Source organism: Aulonocara stuartgranti (assembly GCF_965226115.1).
Source record: "Aulonocara stuartgranti genome assembly, chromosome: 2".
Classification (NCBI taxonomy): domain Eukaryota; kingdom Metazoa; phylum Chordata; class Actinopteri; order Cichliformes; family Cichlidae; genus Aulonocara; species Aulonocara stuartgranti.
In genome coordinates, this window is record NC_138940.1 from 14,942,383 (window position 1) to 14,958,733 (window position 16,351).

The 16,351-nt window shown below is 40.8% G+C and overlaps 1 protein-coding gene and 3 long non-coding RNA genes across 4 annotated transcripts; 2 read left to right on the forward strand and 2 right to left on the reverse strand.

Annotated features, from left to right (window-relative positions):
• Nucleotides 1-868: 868 nt before the first annotated feature.
• LOC309717601 lies at nucleotides 869-2,470 on the reverse strand. Its single transcript, XR_014279752.1, has 3 exons — nucleotides 2,197-2,470; nucleotides 1,956-2,035; nucleotides 869-1,477 (listed from the first exon to the last, which is right to left on the reverse strand). It is a non-coding gene; the product is annotated as an uncharacterized lncRNA (long non-coding RNA).
• A 1,517-nt stretch (nucleotides 2,471-3,987) lies between these two features.
• On the reverse strand, nucleotides 3,988-6,770 carry LOC309717255 (sterile alpha motif domain-containing protein 3-like; the record flags this gene model as incomplete). The annotated part of the gene is made up of 6 exons (XM_082551687.1): nucleotides 6,517-6,770; nucleotides 5,636-5,831; nucleotides 5,387-5,527; nucleotides 4,818-4,905; nucleotides 4,563-4,727; nucleotides 3,988-4,272 (listed from the first exon to the last, which is right to left on the reverse strand). Exons 1-6 carry the CDS (start codon nucleotides 6,608-6,610, stop codon nucleotides 3,988-3,990), a joined length of 969 nt encoding a protein of 322 aa, XP_082407813.1. The 5' UTR covers nucleotides 6,611-6,770.
• Nucleotides 6,771-10,232: 3,462 nt separating this feature from the next.
• Nucleotides 10,233-12,797, forward strand: LOC309718597. Its single transcript, XR_014280028.1, has 4 exons — nucleotides 10,233-10,257; nucleotides 10,694-10,900; nucleotides 11,351-11,516; nucleotides 12,483-12,797. It is a non-coding gene; the product is annotated as an uncharacterized lncRNA (long non-coding RNA).
• A 2-nt stretch (nucleotides 12,798-12,799) lies between these two features.
• On the forward strand, nucleotides 12,800-14,367 carry LOC309718594. The gene is made up of 3 exons (XR_014280027.1): nucleotides 12,800-12,883; nucleotides 13,020-13,087; nucleotides 13,598-14,367. It is a non-coding gene; the product is annotated as an uncharacterized lncRNA (long non-coding RNA).
• The last annotated feature ends 1,984 nt before the right edge of the window (nucleotides 14,368-16,351 follow it).

The window sequence follows — 16,351 nt, forward strand, 5'->3', positions numbered from 1 at the left end:
TGTGTTTTGATGAACTAATAATCAGCTCTCTTTTTCTCATTTTTGTTCTAAGCAGGCCTGCAAGATTGAATTAACAGCGCTGTAAAAAATTTCGGGAGAACAAATTTAAGGTGACCTTTTCCAGATTACAACTGTGCCATCTGTGGGGATCTGATCAGGTTCTAAGATAATAAAGAACTCTTTTTCTAAAAACAAAAAACTAAATAAAACAAATGAATGAGCTCATGTTGCTGAGGGTGGAGAATTTGATTACTAGTCAAATTAGCATTCAGTCGTTCAAGGGTCAGAAGCTTCATCTGGCGAGAGTGTCCAGATGACACATCGGGAGAGGTGACTTAGAATGAAATAAGGTCAACGCCAACACGCTTACAGACACAGACATGACGTAGATTAGTTTCTGGGGTAGAGGTGAAAAACATTTTGCTTTGTCTTTGCTTAGCAAGAAGTAATGCAGAAGGTGTGAAAATAGGCATGCCCTGAATAGGTCGACAGGAAACATCTGGAGGCTGAGACAGCCATACACTCTCAGAAATAGGGGTGCCAAAGTGTACCAAAAAGGGTACAAATGCTTGTCGCTGGGGGTGTTCCTTTTTGAAGGACATTTCTGTACCCTTTAGGCTTGGTACATTTTTGTACCTTATGAAGTTGTACCATCTGAAGTACAATCATGTACTTTCCTAAGACATAAATGTACCTTCAAACTATAGTACAGAAATGTTCCCTTGAAAAGGGTACAATAGGGTACCTATGAGGGTACCCCCCCAGCGACAACCTATTTCGTACCTAAAGAGACAAAAATGTACCCCAATAGTCCAAAATATTTGGTTATTTAACCATTTATTTTCAATAATAGAATCACATCAAAGCATTTAAACAACCACAGGAATACATCCTTGATTACATTCGTATATTGCCATAGGACATGTCAAGAAAAATACATTCATTTAAAAAAAGTAAACAATCACATAAAGACATTAAACACCTGAACACAATGTTTTGACGGATCACACATGGCGTTGAAAAGAGTGATACTTGGAAAAAGCTGCCTGGCAGTCATTTATTCCACAAGTGATGCCGAAATGAGGCTCATGTGCGTGTACTAACCCAACATGTGTAATCATCTTCCTCAGAGTAAATGCCCTTTTTGAACATTTTGAACATTTGTGGAGTGGGGGCATATTTAATAGAGTTGGTTAAGTACCCTGGTGACACTTACTGGCAGGGGTTTGTCTCCCAGGTCTCCTATGTTGACAATGCAGTTCTGAAGAAAGACAAGTGTTTTCTTGAAGTATGCAGGGTAGGTCATGTTGAACACGAAGAAGGTGGAGAATGCTGAGATGTAGGCCTCATCCAGCGAGCAGCATGAGCAAACATCCACTCCTTCAACTGTGACAACACAGCGACACTGTCTTGAGAGGGCAGTTGTCCAACTCTTATCCTTCATTCGAATGGTTGGGTATGGACTCATGGGAGTATTCTGCAGAAGAGGAAGAAAAACATTAGTATACAGTATGTTTAAGCAATATGTGCCAAGTGGATTTTCAACAGATTCCTCAAATTACCTTCTTTTTTTTGCTGCAAAACAAAACTGTCTATTCTGATAACCTGTAAACATGGCCCCTACTCCAAACAAAAAGCTTCTTGACCAATGACTGTTGTGGTAGTGTTTGATAAGCTGCTAAAGTTTGACATAATATTCAAGGGCAAAAGCAATCACCCCTGACAGTGACAGTACCTGTGAAGAAGAATTTCCCTAAGGGGACAATAAAGGTCTATCTATCTATATAAACACCAGACAAAACCCAAGAGCACAGCAGCACTGTGGATTAACAGCAGTGTTTCCCCTACATTAGCTTAGCTGTGATGCTGAACCGCAGCTGAATTCAGCTCCATGCCAACAAAACACAGAAAATGAAACTTGTGGCCAAAGGCTATGCATTGCATCATGCATTTACCTCTCCAAGGATGATGAAATCTTCTATCTTCTCCTTGAAGATGGATGGCAAGAGGAGAAGTGCCCCCTTGAAGTCAATTCCTAGGTCATACAGATGCAAATACACTTCATTAGATTTTGATAGCATGCAAATTCCCATTAACATGCTCTTGACATGGCACTATGGTACATCAATTATCTTTGGAAGAGAGAGCAAATGAATTGTCACAAAATTTACTATTTGTATGAGGTCAAATTAGCACCTGTAATGTCTTCAGCCAGTGCATTCTCTCTTGCCTCCATGTAGACCTTCTTCAGTGGCAAATCCTTGGTCATTTGAAGAACATTTTGAAGAACAGCAGTGAAGTTTTCGCTAAAGCGGCGACAGATGTTGTCTTGGCAGGGATGCATTAAATCAACCTCATCACACAACTGGAAATGAAAAGAGCAGAATAGACAAAAGAATGACATTTTACATTGAGGATTTAAACTTTTGACATGTTTAAAGACACAGACTGGAGATAAATGTAAAGTGCTTTAACCCTTGAACAAAAATTCTAAAGATAATTGTTACACCCCGGCCTAGGCAACCGGGGTGCAACGTAGAAAAACAAAGATAAGGAAAATAAAACCACGAAGGCTCTCCACCAAAATCCCAAAACGAAAATATCCCATGACGAAAGTATTGACAAACCCATTCACAACTATTTACAACAGACTATTTATTTACAACAAACCACCAAACTATTTACAACACGGGGGAGATCGCGACCCTGACACACTGAAACACAGGGTTTAAATACATAGAGGGAGCAATCAGGAAATGGACCACAGGAGGGAAACACAGCTGGGGCAAATTAGAACTGACGAGACAGGGAAAATGTAAACTGAACACACTAAGATAACACAGACTTTCAAAGTAAAGCAGGAAATACATAAGTCATGCAAAAACAAAACACTGACACACCGAAATGTAACATTTCCCCCTACCCAAAAATCAAACATGTAACCCCAAGTGAAAAGTTTGATTCAGACAAACGAAGGCTGAAACGAAGGCAGACGAAGCTGATGGAGGCTGGAGCGGTCCCACTGACCCTCCAGCAGACGACGAAGGCTGGAGCGGTCCCTCGGACCCTCCAGCGAAGGCGGATGAAGGCTGGAGCGGTCCCACGGACCCTCCAGCGACGACAAAGGCTGGGGCGGTCCCACGGACCCTCCCCCCAGCGAAGGCGGATGAAGGCAGACGAAGCTGATGGAGGCTGGAGCGGTCCCCCGGACCCTCCAGCAGAGGCGGATGAAGGCTGGAGCGGTCCCTCGGACGCTCCAGCGAAGGCGGATGAGCAGCTCACTAGCTGCACACATGGACACGCAGCCCACCAGCTGCACACACGGACACGCAGCCCACCAGCTGCACACACGGACACGCAGCCCACCAGCTGCAGAAGGCTGGAGCGGTCCCTCGGATCCTCCAGCGAAGGCGGATGAAGGCTGGAGTGGTCCCCGGGCCCTCCAGCGAAGACAGACGGAGGCTGAAGCGGTCCTCGGACCCTCCAGCAAAGACAGAAGGCCGAAGCTGTCCCTCCTTCGGACCCTCCAGCAATCCCGGACGAGCCCCCATATGTTACACCCCGGCCTAGGCAACCGGGGTGCAACGTAGAAAAACAAAGATAAGGAAAATAAAACCACGAAGGCTCTCCACCAAAATCCCAAAACGAAAATATCCCATGACGAAAGTATTGACAAACCCATTCACAACTATTTACAACAGACTATTTATTTACAACAAACCACCAAACTATTTACAACACGGGGGAGATCACGACCCTGACACACTGAAACACAGGGTTTAAATACATAGAGGGAGCAATCAGGAAATGGACCACAGGAGGGAAACACAGCTGGGGCAAATTAGAACTGACGAGACAGGGAAAATGTAAACTGAACACACTAAGATAACACAGACTTTCAAAGTAAAGCAGGAAATACATAAGTCATGCAAAAACAAAACACTGACACACCGAAACGTAACAATAATGAACAGATTGATTAATCAGTTAGTACAGAAAATAATAATCAGATTTAGAGACAAAAAAATCATTAGCTGTTTCCCCAATCATCTTAACAATTCTTACCCCTGCAGATGTCCCCAGGAATGGATATCTCTTTAATAGGTCCACAGTACACATTCCTTCAGCTACCTCTCGACGTCTCCATGCAAAGGTTTTTGTCATGCGGTCTTTCACCAGTGCTGTGTCAGGATGTAGCTTCTTGTGCTGATCATTTAGCACCTTGATATGAGCATCAACGGAGGCTGCATCTTCCCCCACAAAGCACGAATCCTTTGTCAAAGCAGATATCAGTATTATCATAAGTAAACTCTGATAAGTTAATGTTACTCGAAATGCGGTAATTTGTACACCAAATGCTTTGAAAAAAATGCAAAAATGTTGAATAGGAATTGCAAGTTGAGCTGACTTTTGTTAAATCAACTGTGAAGTTCCTTTTTCTATGTTAATGTTATCTGTTAACATGTTTCTTTCAATTAATGTTTACTTTTAGCTTTACAGTGAACATAATAAGACTACATATGTTACCTTAGCTCTTAGAGGCTGAGGGTGTGAGGACTTACGAGAGAGGGCTTCAGTCTCTTCAGACAGGAGCTGCTGGATTCCTCTGTGGTCCGATGTTTCTGCGTGCGTCCAAACTTTTCTTTAACCCGGTTCACTTCTTCGTTGCTGATTAGGGGAGCCCGTTCTGCTTTGAACTTTCTCTTGAGTTGGCTGTGCCAGGTGTCCTAGTTGTTTCAAATGTATATAAGTAGTTAATTATGGTTACTTTATATTAATATAATCTATAAAAGAAACAAAAAAGGAGAGGTACTCACATAACCATTTCCGTGTACATCTCTTGAGAAAGGATACTTCACAATCAGGGCTTTGATGACCTGGATGTAGTCTGAGTGGGTTGGGTACCTGTTTCAAACATAAGAAAAACAACCCACAGTACACTGATTACTCTTATCCTTTCCTGGGGGCTTTTCTGTTCTTCAATTCTTCTAATCATATTGTTATTACCGTAAATAGTATGTTGTAGACCAATGTCAAATCAATGTAGCTAAAGTTGATTTAAATTTTTTTAAAATGGGCGTGGACAAACAGCCACACCTCTCCCAAACTTCATTAATTAATTGACTGCAGTCCTGAATTATTAATTTACTCTTGAGCAAATTCGAAAATGAACACTTTGGCTATCATAGTCCAGACAAGGTCTGGAGACACAGGATGTATGGTTTTACCACTATTGCCAGTTCATTGGAACCGTGTGTCACACCAGACTCGAACGCTGGTCTCCAGATTGGGAGGCAGATGGGCTAAGCATTTGTTCTCTGCCTCTCTTACAACAGCAATATTAATATTAAGAAATTAATGTAATTATTCAGAAAGGAACCCTTACATTGTGTACTGTGACAGCATTTCATAAAGACTCCCAATTATTTTGTTTCGGTACTTCTGTTCTTTCTGGACTGGTTCTTTGAGATCCAAGCGACTCTGGACATCTTGTGGGAATTTTGGAATGGAAATAACTGCAGGCAGTCTACGGCAAGAAGGTATAGAACTGCAATACAGTAGGAAAACAGCATTAACTAGCCATTTTGCAAGCACTTAAATGCATATGCAAATTTAGACATTTATCACAACCTACCTCTGGTTTGCTTGGGACACTGGACCTTCAACTGTACCTTCAAATGGGTCGACCGGTTGTAAAGTGATGATGACTTCCTTGTAGCGGTTTGTGAAGTCTCTGAACTTCAGCTGCTTTTTGAAAGACTTGTCAAAAAGATATGCAACCATGGTCTCAGTGAGTCCACAGTCTACCGTCTCTCCATCTAAATCGTTATCTGAAATATAAAGTACAGTATGAAATAAAAATAAAACCATTTTCAAATTTAGTTTTAAAGTGACATTATGGTCAATACATAATAATAATAATAATAATAATAATAATAATAATAATAATAATAATAACAATAATGATAATAAGCTATCATTGTGAATCTGTCTATATTCCCCAAAAGGAAGTTATAATTAATTCTCTTGATTAATTGTTAATATAAATTAACTGGTAATATAAAAATGTAAGTAAGTGTCCCTGCGCAGAGCTTACAGCTCTCATATTCGAAAATCCGACTAAGTAGGTGGAATGGTACAAATGTGTACCTTCCATTGTTTAAAATCCCTTTGAGCGGGAAACAAGTTAGATGCGATAAATTTTGCTTAGAAAACGATTTTGTTAATAGCTATATTTACATACTAGCATGTTTTGAGAAATTATTGATTTTTTTTACATTGTTGTACACGGTTCGTCACTATTTATTGATAAAACACTCGAATACCGCAGGCAGACAGACGTTGAACATTCCACCAACAGTCTAAATAGTCCACATTTGTACCTTTCTTTGTTTAAAACTTAGCTAACTGCTATCTTTCGCCCATGTTAAATCTAGCTCTTCGGACTTTTGCTAACTCTACTGTAAAATTACACGTTGTAATTTTTATAAAAACACAAAATCACACCCGACTTACCTCTAAATCTTTGCGCCTCGTCGTCTGACACATCAATGCCTTCTTCCATCAACCTTTTAAGGAGCTCCTCCGTGGATAACCCCCTGAGAGTCATTTTCTGCGTCAACGCTAGTCAGCGCGGAGGCGGAGCACTCATCGCTGCTGCCTTTTCGGCCTTTGGGATTAATGCGCGTTGCGAACTTGACACATGAAAATACAACATTGTGGTATTAATGCGCAGTTGTTTAGAAACCGTTATGCTGTCTTGGTGAACTATATTTGTAACTTACAAAATGTAGTCACCGTAACATAAAAATCTGCTTGACATTTTAACTTCCAAAGAACCTCGGTTTAACTTGATGTTGCAAATTCCATAAAAACATCACAATTAATGAACAATTCTAGGATGTAGTAAAAGCAAAAAAGTAAATGGCCAAACATAACAGTAAAATGATTTCACGTTTTTGAAAGATTTAAAACATTAAAAAATTATAACTGGAACTTAATAAAATGGAAATGGACCAGTTTTTTTTTTAACATCATTTGGTTGTGCCTGCATGTCATTGTGTGTGTGTGTTTTTTAATATAATTTAACATAACTTACACAAAGGTAGGTTACAGATATTCTTTGCATCATAGGATAATTTACGTAGAGAGGAGAGGACCAACAGATTTGATTATAACATGTAGCTTTTATGAGCACACTCACATCTCATATGAATTTTACAATTAACCAGGCCCATCCAGATTTTCCCATGCTGACCCATTACCACATTCTGCCACTGTCACTGCAGTACAGGTCAAAATGGTACAGATTTGTACTTTATTTCAAATTGTACCTTTAAAGGGGCGTTTCTGGACTTTTAAAGACCAGTATTGTACTTTTAAGGGAACATTTTAAAAAAATGTACCTATAGGTACAAAAATGTTCTTCTCTCGTACCTCTATTTCTGAGAGTGTATAGGGCAAAATGTGGTTGAGCTTGTAACTGTATGTGTGCCTGCAAAATAACAGTTTTGTACAAGATGTGCTCGAGATGATCAGATAAGAGAAGAAGAGAGCTTATTAAAAGGGTGTCAAAGGTTGTCAAAAGTGTTGTTTACCCAAATAAATAAAATTGAAGATTATATATATGTATAAATGATAGACCCTAGAACATGATAGGTTGAACCAAGTTTAAATAATTAAGAGAACAATTGATGAACATAATTATGGAGGCATAGCAGGGAGAGGTGTTTTGTTGATCCTTTACAGGAGATTTCCGGACCATAGCGAAAATCACGGAGCGGTTGGCAAGAATACAGGAAGGACCAGACCGAACGGAACTAGAAGAAAGGGGCACCCAAAAGAAGAACAGAGAATCGCACAGTTTCAGAAACTTTGTTGTGTAGGAGATTAAAAGAACCGGAGTCAATTTTTAAAGAGGAAACAGGTTAACGTTATAGAGGCATTTTCCAAAGAGTGACAAAAGTAATGTAGGACCTTTTACCAGAAAAAGTTAATTATATCTGTTTGGATTCTACCGTGAGCAGTGAGGGAAGTCAGAAGTGGATTTAAACTCGGATTCTACTTAAAAAGGGGGTAATACTTAAGGGAGGACAGTTCACAGCCCGCCACAAACGTGAGGTGCTCTCTAAGAGCTTGGTCTTTGTTATATTTTAGCTATTAGTGTCACATGAAAGTAAAACTTAATGGGATAAATTAGGGTGATGTGGTAAATGGGATAAATTCCCCTGGCTGGTGTACTCCCTTAATTCAGTAGTCCAGGACTTCCTGCTCTCAACTCTCCACCTCCACTCTCCTAATCAGGTTGCTCACCAGCCCGGTCAGCTGGTGGATGCACAGCCTGACACGCCGGCCCCGACGTCTACCCGGAAACGACGTTCGCGCCTCACGTTCCTCACCGCAGTCGACTTCCCGGACATCTCAAGAGCCGGCTGTGGTGAGTAATAAGGACACTTTTTCATTTCTCACCTCATCTGCTTCTTTGTTTACAGTGGGTGGTGACACCGCCGACGCTGCTGTAAGGCAGCCAACAGTAGCTAGCGTTGCCTCATTCAGCAATCTCCACACTGCTCACTTCTTCACCATCTGTAGCAGTGCCACCTGCTACAACGCCACCCGGACCTGCTCGGCCCGAGCCGGAGGAGCTCGCGCTGCCAGCCGAGGAGCAGCTCAGCGAGCCGGAGGAGCTCGCGCTGCCAGCCGAGGAGCAGCTCAGCGAGCCGGAGCTGGAGCAGCTCAGCGAGCCGGAGCCGGAGCTGGAGCAGCTCAGCGAGCCACCAGCTGAGGAGCCTGCACCGCTGCAGCTCAGCGAGCCACCAGCTGAGGAGCCAGCACCGCTGCAGCTCAGCGAGCAGGAGAAGCCAGCGCCGCTGCCGGTGGAGCCAGCGCTGCTGCCGGAGGAGCTCAGCTTTACCACCCCATTCACGTGGTCATCAAAGGTAAGTGCAGAATCAATCTTTACTCCAAGAGTTGTGATCAAATTTTTCAAATGAAGGGTCAGAACAGCGAAATCAACATCTGGAGGGTCGGAAAATCGATTTGTGCCAAATAAAATCGCTTTTGCAATTGTTAAAATTTTAAAAAAAAATTTAGCCATCCATGACTTATCATCACTAAGACAGTCAAGGAGAGGTCAAATTGGGAGGGTATCCACATGACTAAAAGGTAAATAAGGCTGGCAGTCATTAGAATATAAATGAAATGGCACTTTGTGTTTTCGGAAAATCACGTCAAGAGGGAGAAGATTTAGCAAAAATAAAAGTGGCCCAAGATCCCTGCGGCACACCCCAACACAGAGGGGCCACAGAGGATGAAGCCGACCCCAACATACAACCCGTTCTCACTCCCGACGCGTAAAATAATGACGATTTGTCACGTCCCTTAACTTCTCATGCTGACGCCTAAGGTACCCTTCCACGTTTTTATGTTACGCTGTGGGTTGTCAATTCATTCCAATATGAACCCGCTCGCGGCGATCAGAGACGCTTCGAGCAGAGGCTCCAGCCATCCATTTACTCCAGTAATAACCCCGTCACGGCGAAACATGACGCCGTGAAGCACAATCTAACTGGAGAACCGGGGACCCTCTCCGCGAACGGGTTTTTCTCCCTAATTTAATGCTTTCTTTTAATGACATCGTTAACATTTCTCAACAAAAACACGTGAAAGTATCACTGATAATTCAACAATAAAATCGCTTCATGTTGTGGCCATCACACAGTGTTTTCCAAACTGATTCACGATCTGAAAGTGCGCAGATTTAACGTACATAATCCTTTGTTAGGTTTATTATTTTCATTTCACACGTAAAACACATTTATAGATTCATTCACCACTCTTGTTAGTTTTGGATGCGCTCGGCTCCAACCAATCAGACCAATTTACGCAGACGCACTAATCCCGTAACTGCACACTACCCATAATCCTCAACCGCCATCGCTATGGAAATGAAGATAACAACAGCTTGGTGCTACCCGTTATTCCTTTATTTACTCTAAAATAATAACCAGCGATAATACGAAATTAAACTGGCCCAGTGTTTAATTATGTAATTAAAAATTGCAAATTTTAGTTTTTTTTTTTTACAAATTGCAATATTTATCTACAGCGCGCCTTTAGCGACACGTCAACAGATCTTAAGCAAGGCGATTGGATGGTTTTTACTGCAATGCATCTTGGGAGTCGTAGTAAATGTATCTTTCAACTCACGGTCCTGCAGCGAAGTTTTCGAGTGGACACGAGGCAGATCCTAGCTAAGTAAGTTGTGATAAACTGTGGGTAATTTGCATGTTCACTGAAATATTAATTTCAGTGATATTAAACTGATATTAAACTTGAAATGTTTTCACAGAGCAGTCTGTGTACCAAGAGAACTACTTCTGCAAAAGTTTATTTAATTTTTTTTGTGATGTATTCTCATGTGTAAGACACTTGCTTGGCCACCCAGCTAATGTTAGTACTGCTCTATTTTAGCAATGTATCTTTTCTGTAATCAATTCAGGTTTTTTTTTAACCCTATTCACGTAATTAACTCAATATTAATGACTTTAATCTCATAATTGATTTTTTTTTCTAAATATGGTGTAATACTGCCTCGTAATATAAGTTATTTCTTTGGTCATAAATTATTTTTGTAATCGTTTCACCAAAACAGACCTGAAATAATCCCTACATGTTCCATTTTCATTTGCAGAAATGACAAAGCCAAAAACCAAACCATGCCCTTCCTGTCAGGCCCCAAACACCTGCAACAGGAAGACATGCAGTGGATGCCTGGGCAGCCTGAATGTAAAGGAGGGATTGAAAAAAAAACAGGAACAGTTTAAAAACAGTAACTGGGCTGCCTCTGTTAAAAAAAAACAGAAATGCGAGCAGGGTGGTTAATTCAGCCCAGTTGTCAGTAAGTTTAAAAGTTCTGATCTAATAAGTGGTTGGTCTGGTAGACAATTCTTTATTAATCACAGTTGTCAATGTTTTCTTGTATATCATGAAGTAAGAAACTAACAAGACATGTATATACACATAAAATATTAATTTATAAAAGAGCATAAATAAAAAAGTTATTCACATCAGAATAACATCATCACACTAAAGACATCCAACTAGAAAAAACTTGTTAAAAACTATTTTTATTCAAGCTACTTCTGATTTTTAATTTAATCGGCTATTAACTGAGAGACAAAACATTTCAAGATGGATTTTATCATACATTTACAGGTTTGGTCACCATAAATACTTTTTAACTATCGACAACAATAAAACAACAAAGATGTGAAACTTAAAGGTTTGTTATACATCAATTTGCTTACATGAAAGACTGGCTGCATGTTTTTCTTTGTTGTTCTTGCAGGTTTCAAAGCTACATGCCCTGGGCTACCAACCAATTCTGTTTCTTGGACAGTTTGACCGTAAGGGCCGTATAGTAGGGGACGTGATCACTCAGATCGAACCAGCGGAAGGTGCTGCACGTGACATCCTCATGAAGATGAGGAAGCTTTATGAACACCTTCTGAGAAGTAAGATATGCTTTGTCCATTATCTGTAACCAGGTGTCCTTATCAGATAGCCTATCCTAGCTGTCTTTGGGTGATACTCATGGTACACCCTAGATAAGAAGGCAGATCATCACGGGGTACATAGAGACAAACAAGATGGTGAGGATGAGGATAGTTAACAGTCACCAGCTATTCTATTCTACTCTACTCTATTCTGTTCTATTCTATTATTCAGCCAAGGTTCAGACCAGTAACCTTCTTGCTGTGAGGTGACAGCTGCCCTACATGTCCTGTTGCTAACATGAAAATAGTGTTATATCTGCCTTATTACCTCCCCATGTGTCGGTCACATCACCAAAGCTAGCCATACTGAACCTCTGGTGTTACCCACCTGAACAATTTTGTATGTGTGTGTGTATAGTATGGTCTTTCACACTCATGTATATACAAATGTAATTTTAAAAATCTTCACGAAAACCAGACCTGATAATTCTCTTCGAGACTTTCTAGTATAACAAATGTTATATAATGTTACCAATATGAACACCAAGATTCTTAAATAACTTATATACTTCTTAAGAGGTTACCTGATTACCTCCCTGAGGTAGTTAGCATCACCATTGTACAAAACTCCTAAGTCACAGTACTAGCTTGAAGTGTCAAATGTTATTCACTACAAAGTCAGGAAAGTAGTGTCATCCGAGGAAAAAGTCATTATCTATCTGGATTTATAGTCACACTCATTAATTTTTTAATGTACAATGTAGAAAAGCACTACAGATGTCACACTACCCTAGAGGGCACTTGTACTGAATTATTTGGGTCAGTGAGTGTGCGAGATGACTTATTTGATGCCAATATTTACCAGTTGTATCTTTAGTAAAAACTTAACTGAAAACATGCAAATCACTACTTATTATGTGTTTATGTGTACTGTACATTTTTTCAACCCATTTTAATGAATGTTTAATATTTAAAATTTTTCAGAATTACAAGCTTCACCTCCTGCTAAAAGTTCTACACCAGCAGCTGGACCATCCTCTGCTGACAGTGTCGATGCTGGACCAGTCCCAGACCCAGAGGCTCTAAACGAGGAATTTATTCTTCATTTAGAGCCTGTACCAACATCTTCCCTCTGTCAGCCTCCTGCATCCTCCTCTTCATCTCTGCTTCCTCCTGCATCCTCCTCTCCATCTCTGCTTCCTCCTGCATATTCCTCTCTGTCTCTGCTTCCTCCTGCATCCTCCTCTCCATCTCTGCTTCCTCCTGCATCCTCCTCTTCATCTCTGCTTCTCCTGCATTCTCCTCTCCATCTCCACATCCTGCATCTCCCTCAATTTCTACGGTGTACACCTCGGATGTCCCAAACAAAAAAAGGACAAGGAAAGGTTAGACGTTATGGTATTGTAAATGTACGAAACACATGACAGGTTCGTTAAGTTTGTTAAGATTTCTTTTTCTTAATTTTTGCATTTTTTCCAGTTTTACAGAACTCATGTAAATATTTCATTTGTTATTTTTCAGAATGCCGAAAACACCGTACACAGAAGATTTTCAAATATGAAGAGATAGTAGACAGGAGAGTTGTAAATGTAAGTAATTTAGCCTGCTGTTGTGCAGATTTGTTTGCGTCTTTGGACTTCCCGGATTTGAACTGTGCCTGACTGAATATCCATAAGCTTTTGTATTTGATGAATCTACACTAATTCAGCCACTGAGTCAGGATTTCACTCCAAATAGGACATTAAATAAGAACAGACCACCTGATACGACCTGGTCGTGCTGCCTTCCTGATGTTTACGTTCTTTAAAGTCCTCCTGACATCATGCTCAGAAGGAGTGATTGATGTGGAGGTGCTCCTTCCCATTCAGTAACATCTGCTTCAGTTAGTTTTGCTTGTGAGCCACAATGTAAGCAGTGTTGCTTTGCTGACATGCACTCGATGCTGGCAGTACAAGCATTGTAGTGGTTCTTATGTTTTTGTAAACTAATTGTATAATATATTGAGCCATTCAATAGTACACAAATGTTTATAAGCTCCTTTTTGTATGCAACTTGCATGTCTTTCTTAATTAATTGTTTGTTTATATCATGTTTTTCAGGAAAAAGAAGAAGTTAAAGTCAAGTGGAAGCCTTGCTCAACATGGTATGTAGTAACAACTTTGTTGGACGGGAACAGACATTCATATTGTTGATAAATAGTTATCAACTCAATTTGAATTCATGTATTTGGACTAGAGTAAATTGGGAGCTTTTAGCTATCGAGCTCCTCTTCTGTGAGGAGCTTGATAGCTGTCCACCTCCAAAGTCCATTATGAGTTTTGGAGGTGGACATAGTCAACACTTTTAAGAGTAGGCATAAGACTTTACTTCTTTATAGAGCTTATAGTTAGGGCTGGTTCAGCTCAGCCCTTAGTTATGCTGTAATAGGACCAGACTGCTGGGGGTTAGTGTCCCCCCCCCCCCTCTCTCTGTCTCTTTCAGGGTTATGCAGGCTCAGTATTGGTTGAAGATGCAGTCACGTCTCCTTTTACTGAAAACTCTCCCCCTCTCCCTCACCACCATCTGTAAACATACATGTCTCAGTAATGCAGCTCATGCATGTTACTAACTAAACTTCTTCCCTGGAGTTTCTGTGCTCTCTCATCCAGCAGGTTCCAATGGATCGTGCCTGCTGCTGTGGTCCTGCTTGACATCTACTACATATATTAATACTCTCTGACTTGATTTGATTAATTTATATTACAATGAAGGTGTATAAAGCATGACATGAATATAGAAGATATTTCATCCTAAAAAATTGTCATATGTCACAACCTAAATTGTCCTATTTTGTGTGTGGTTGTCGTTGTTGTTTGTTATGTTTTTCTCCTGACAGTGGCAAAGTGTGGGATGACACATGGGAACCTGCGCAGTTTTACACACAGTAAACCAGGCACCACAGGTCGCAGAGATCGCACAGTTCACAGCTTGTAGTTCAGCATAAAAGTTCAAAATAAAATATTTACTATACATTTCAACCAGTGTCAGTCTCTGTTTCACTCTCTAATTGTGGCTTAAGTACCTAACACATTCATGAATCTGATTGATCAATAATATCTTCCCTGCACTCGACATCTCATAGTTTTACATATCAGCCAACATTATTGTCTACATCCTCATAAATATAGAAGTGACTTGCTTATTATAACATATTACAAGGTAAAGTAATACTGCACTGCACGTATAGTAAGTAACACCTACTGTGTATGGGAGCCTAAAGTGAAGTTAACTGCACCAGTACCAGCTTCAGAACATATTGTGTAGCATCCAGTCGAACTGAGAAGGCCAGAACTGATGGTTGTTGAATGACCTTTATTATTCCTTGCCGTGTATCAGACAACGAACCAACGTAAGAGCTAGACAAACAAATGAAACAATTACCATATTATTCATGTACAGCATCTTAACCGCTTATTACGCTGGTCTAACCGTTATCTATTAAACTATATAATACATATTATGCATTTCAACTTGCTCAAATTAAATCTTATACATTACAAACCTTGTTCCCCTGTCGACTGTAGCTAGAACCATTTGTCTTCGTACAATTTAACTATATCCCTCTCTCCCTTTTCTCCGTTAGCATTAATTTTTCACCTTCTTCCGTCTTTCTGCACATCAAGCCGTTTACCGTTAAAACATTCACTTCCGGTCCCACAGGAAGTTACCAAAACAAAAGCACAAACGTTACATTACGTGAATGTGGGCCAGCTTTACACATCCGCCGCTACACTCCCACCAAATTATTTGCTGTTACAAACAAATAAAACACAAATAATTTCTAAACAGGTAACTTAACAATGATAATACCTTTGTATATGCAACAACAAATTCTCATCGCATTTTAACTGTTGGTTCTACTGCTTAACTTTCCAGCAGTAGAACCAACTTATGAACTGGGCGTTCCACTGTAGACATCTTATGCAAACGTTCACCCTTTTTACTAAGGTTTCTGTCTGCAAAGGTTACTTTGACCTTTCTCACAAGTCCATCTTCGTCTGTTATGGTGTCCACAACCCTACCAAGTCTCCATTGGGATCGTGGCAGTATTTCTTCCTTGTCCATCACTATGTCACCTACTTGCATATTCCTTTTAACAACATGCCATCTCTGCCGGACCCTGATGTTGTGCAGATATTCTCCCTTCCATCTGCTCCAAAATTGCTCCGTTAGGTATTGCACCTGACGCCATTGCTTCCGGGCGTACAGATCCTCTTTAACAAACTGTCCTGGAGGAGGCAAGGCTGTTGTGGTCTTCATAGTTAGGAGATGATTTGGAGTTATTGGTTTCAAACTGTTTGGATCATTGAGATTGTCTGTCGTCAATGGGCGGCTGTTTACTATTGCAGCTGCTTCATAGAGAAAGGTTCTGAGCGATGAATCGGTGAGTCGTCTCTTTGCGAGAGCGAGTGTGGCGTTGAGGACGTTTCTCACAGTCCGAATTTGTCGTTCCCATACTCCACCTGCGTGGCTAGCATGGGGTGTGTTAACACTTAGACCCCCGGAGAGCAGTCATTTTGGTTTTCTACCTTAGACCCCTGCGGAGTCATCATTTTGCGTTTCTACCTTTAAAAGCCGGAGAGCAGTCAGTCAAATGCTGGAGTCGTTCATATGTATATTAGGTCGTTACCTAGGAATTCTGGAGGGAGGGGAGTGGGGGTGAGTGATTGAGGGGGTGGGGGAGTGGAGTGTTGCATGATGTCTTGGAAGCGGTTTCGTGCCATAGTTCCAATTATCTGTGGGTTTCCCAGGTTTGCTGACCAGCAGTCATTTCCCGATGGAACCCTGTAAACCCCCCGCAAGATGACAATTGC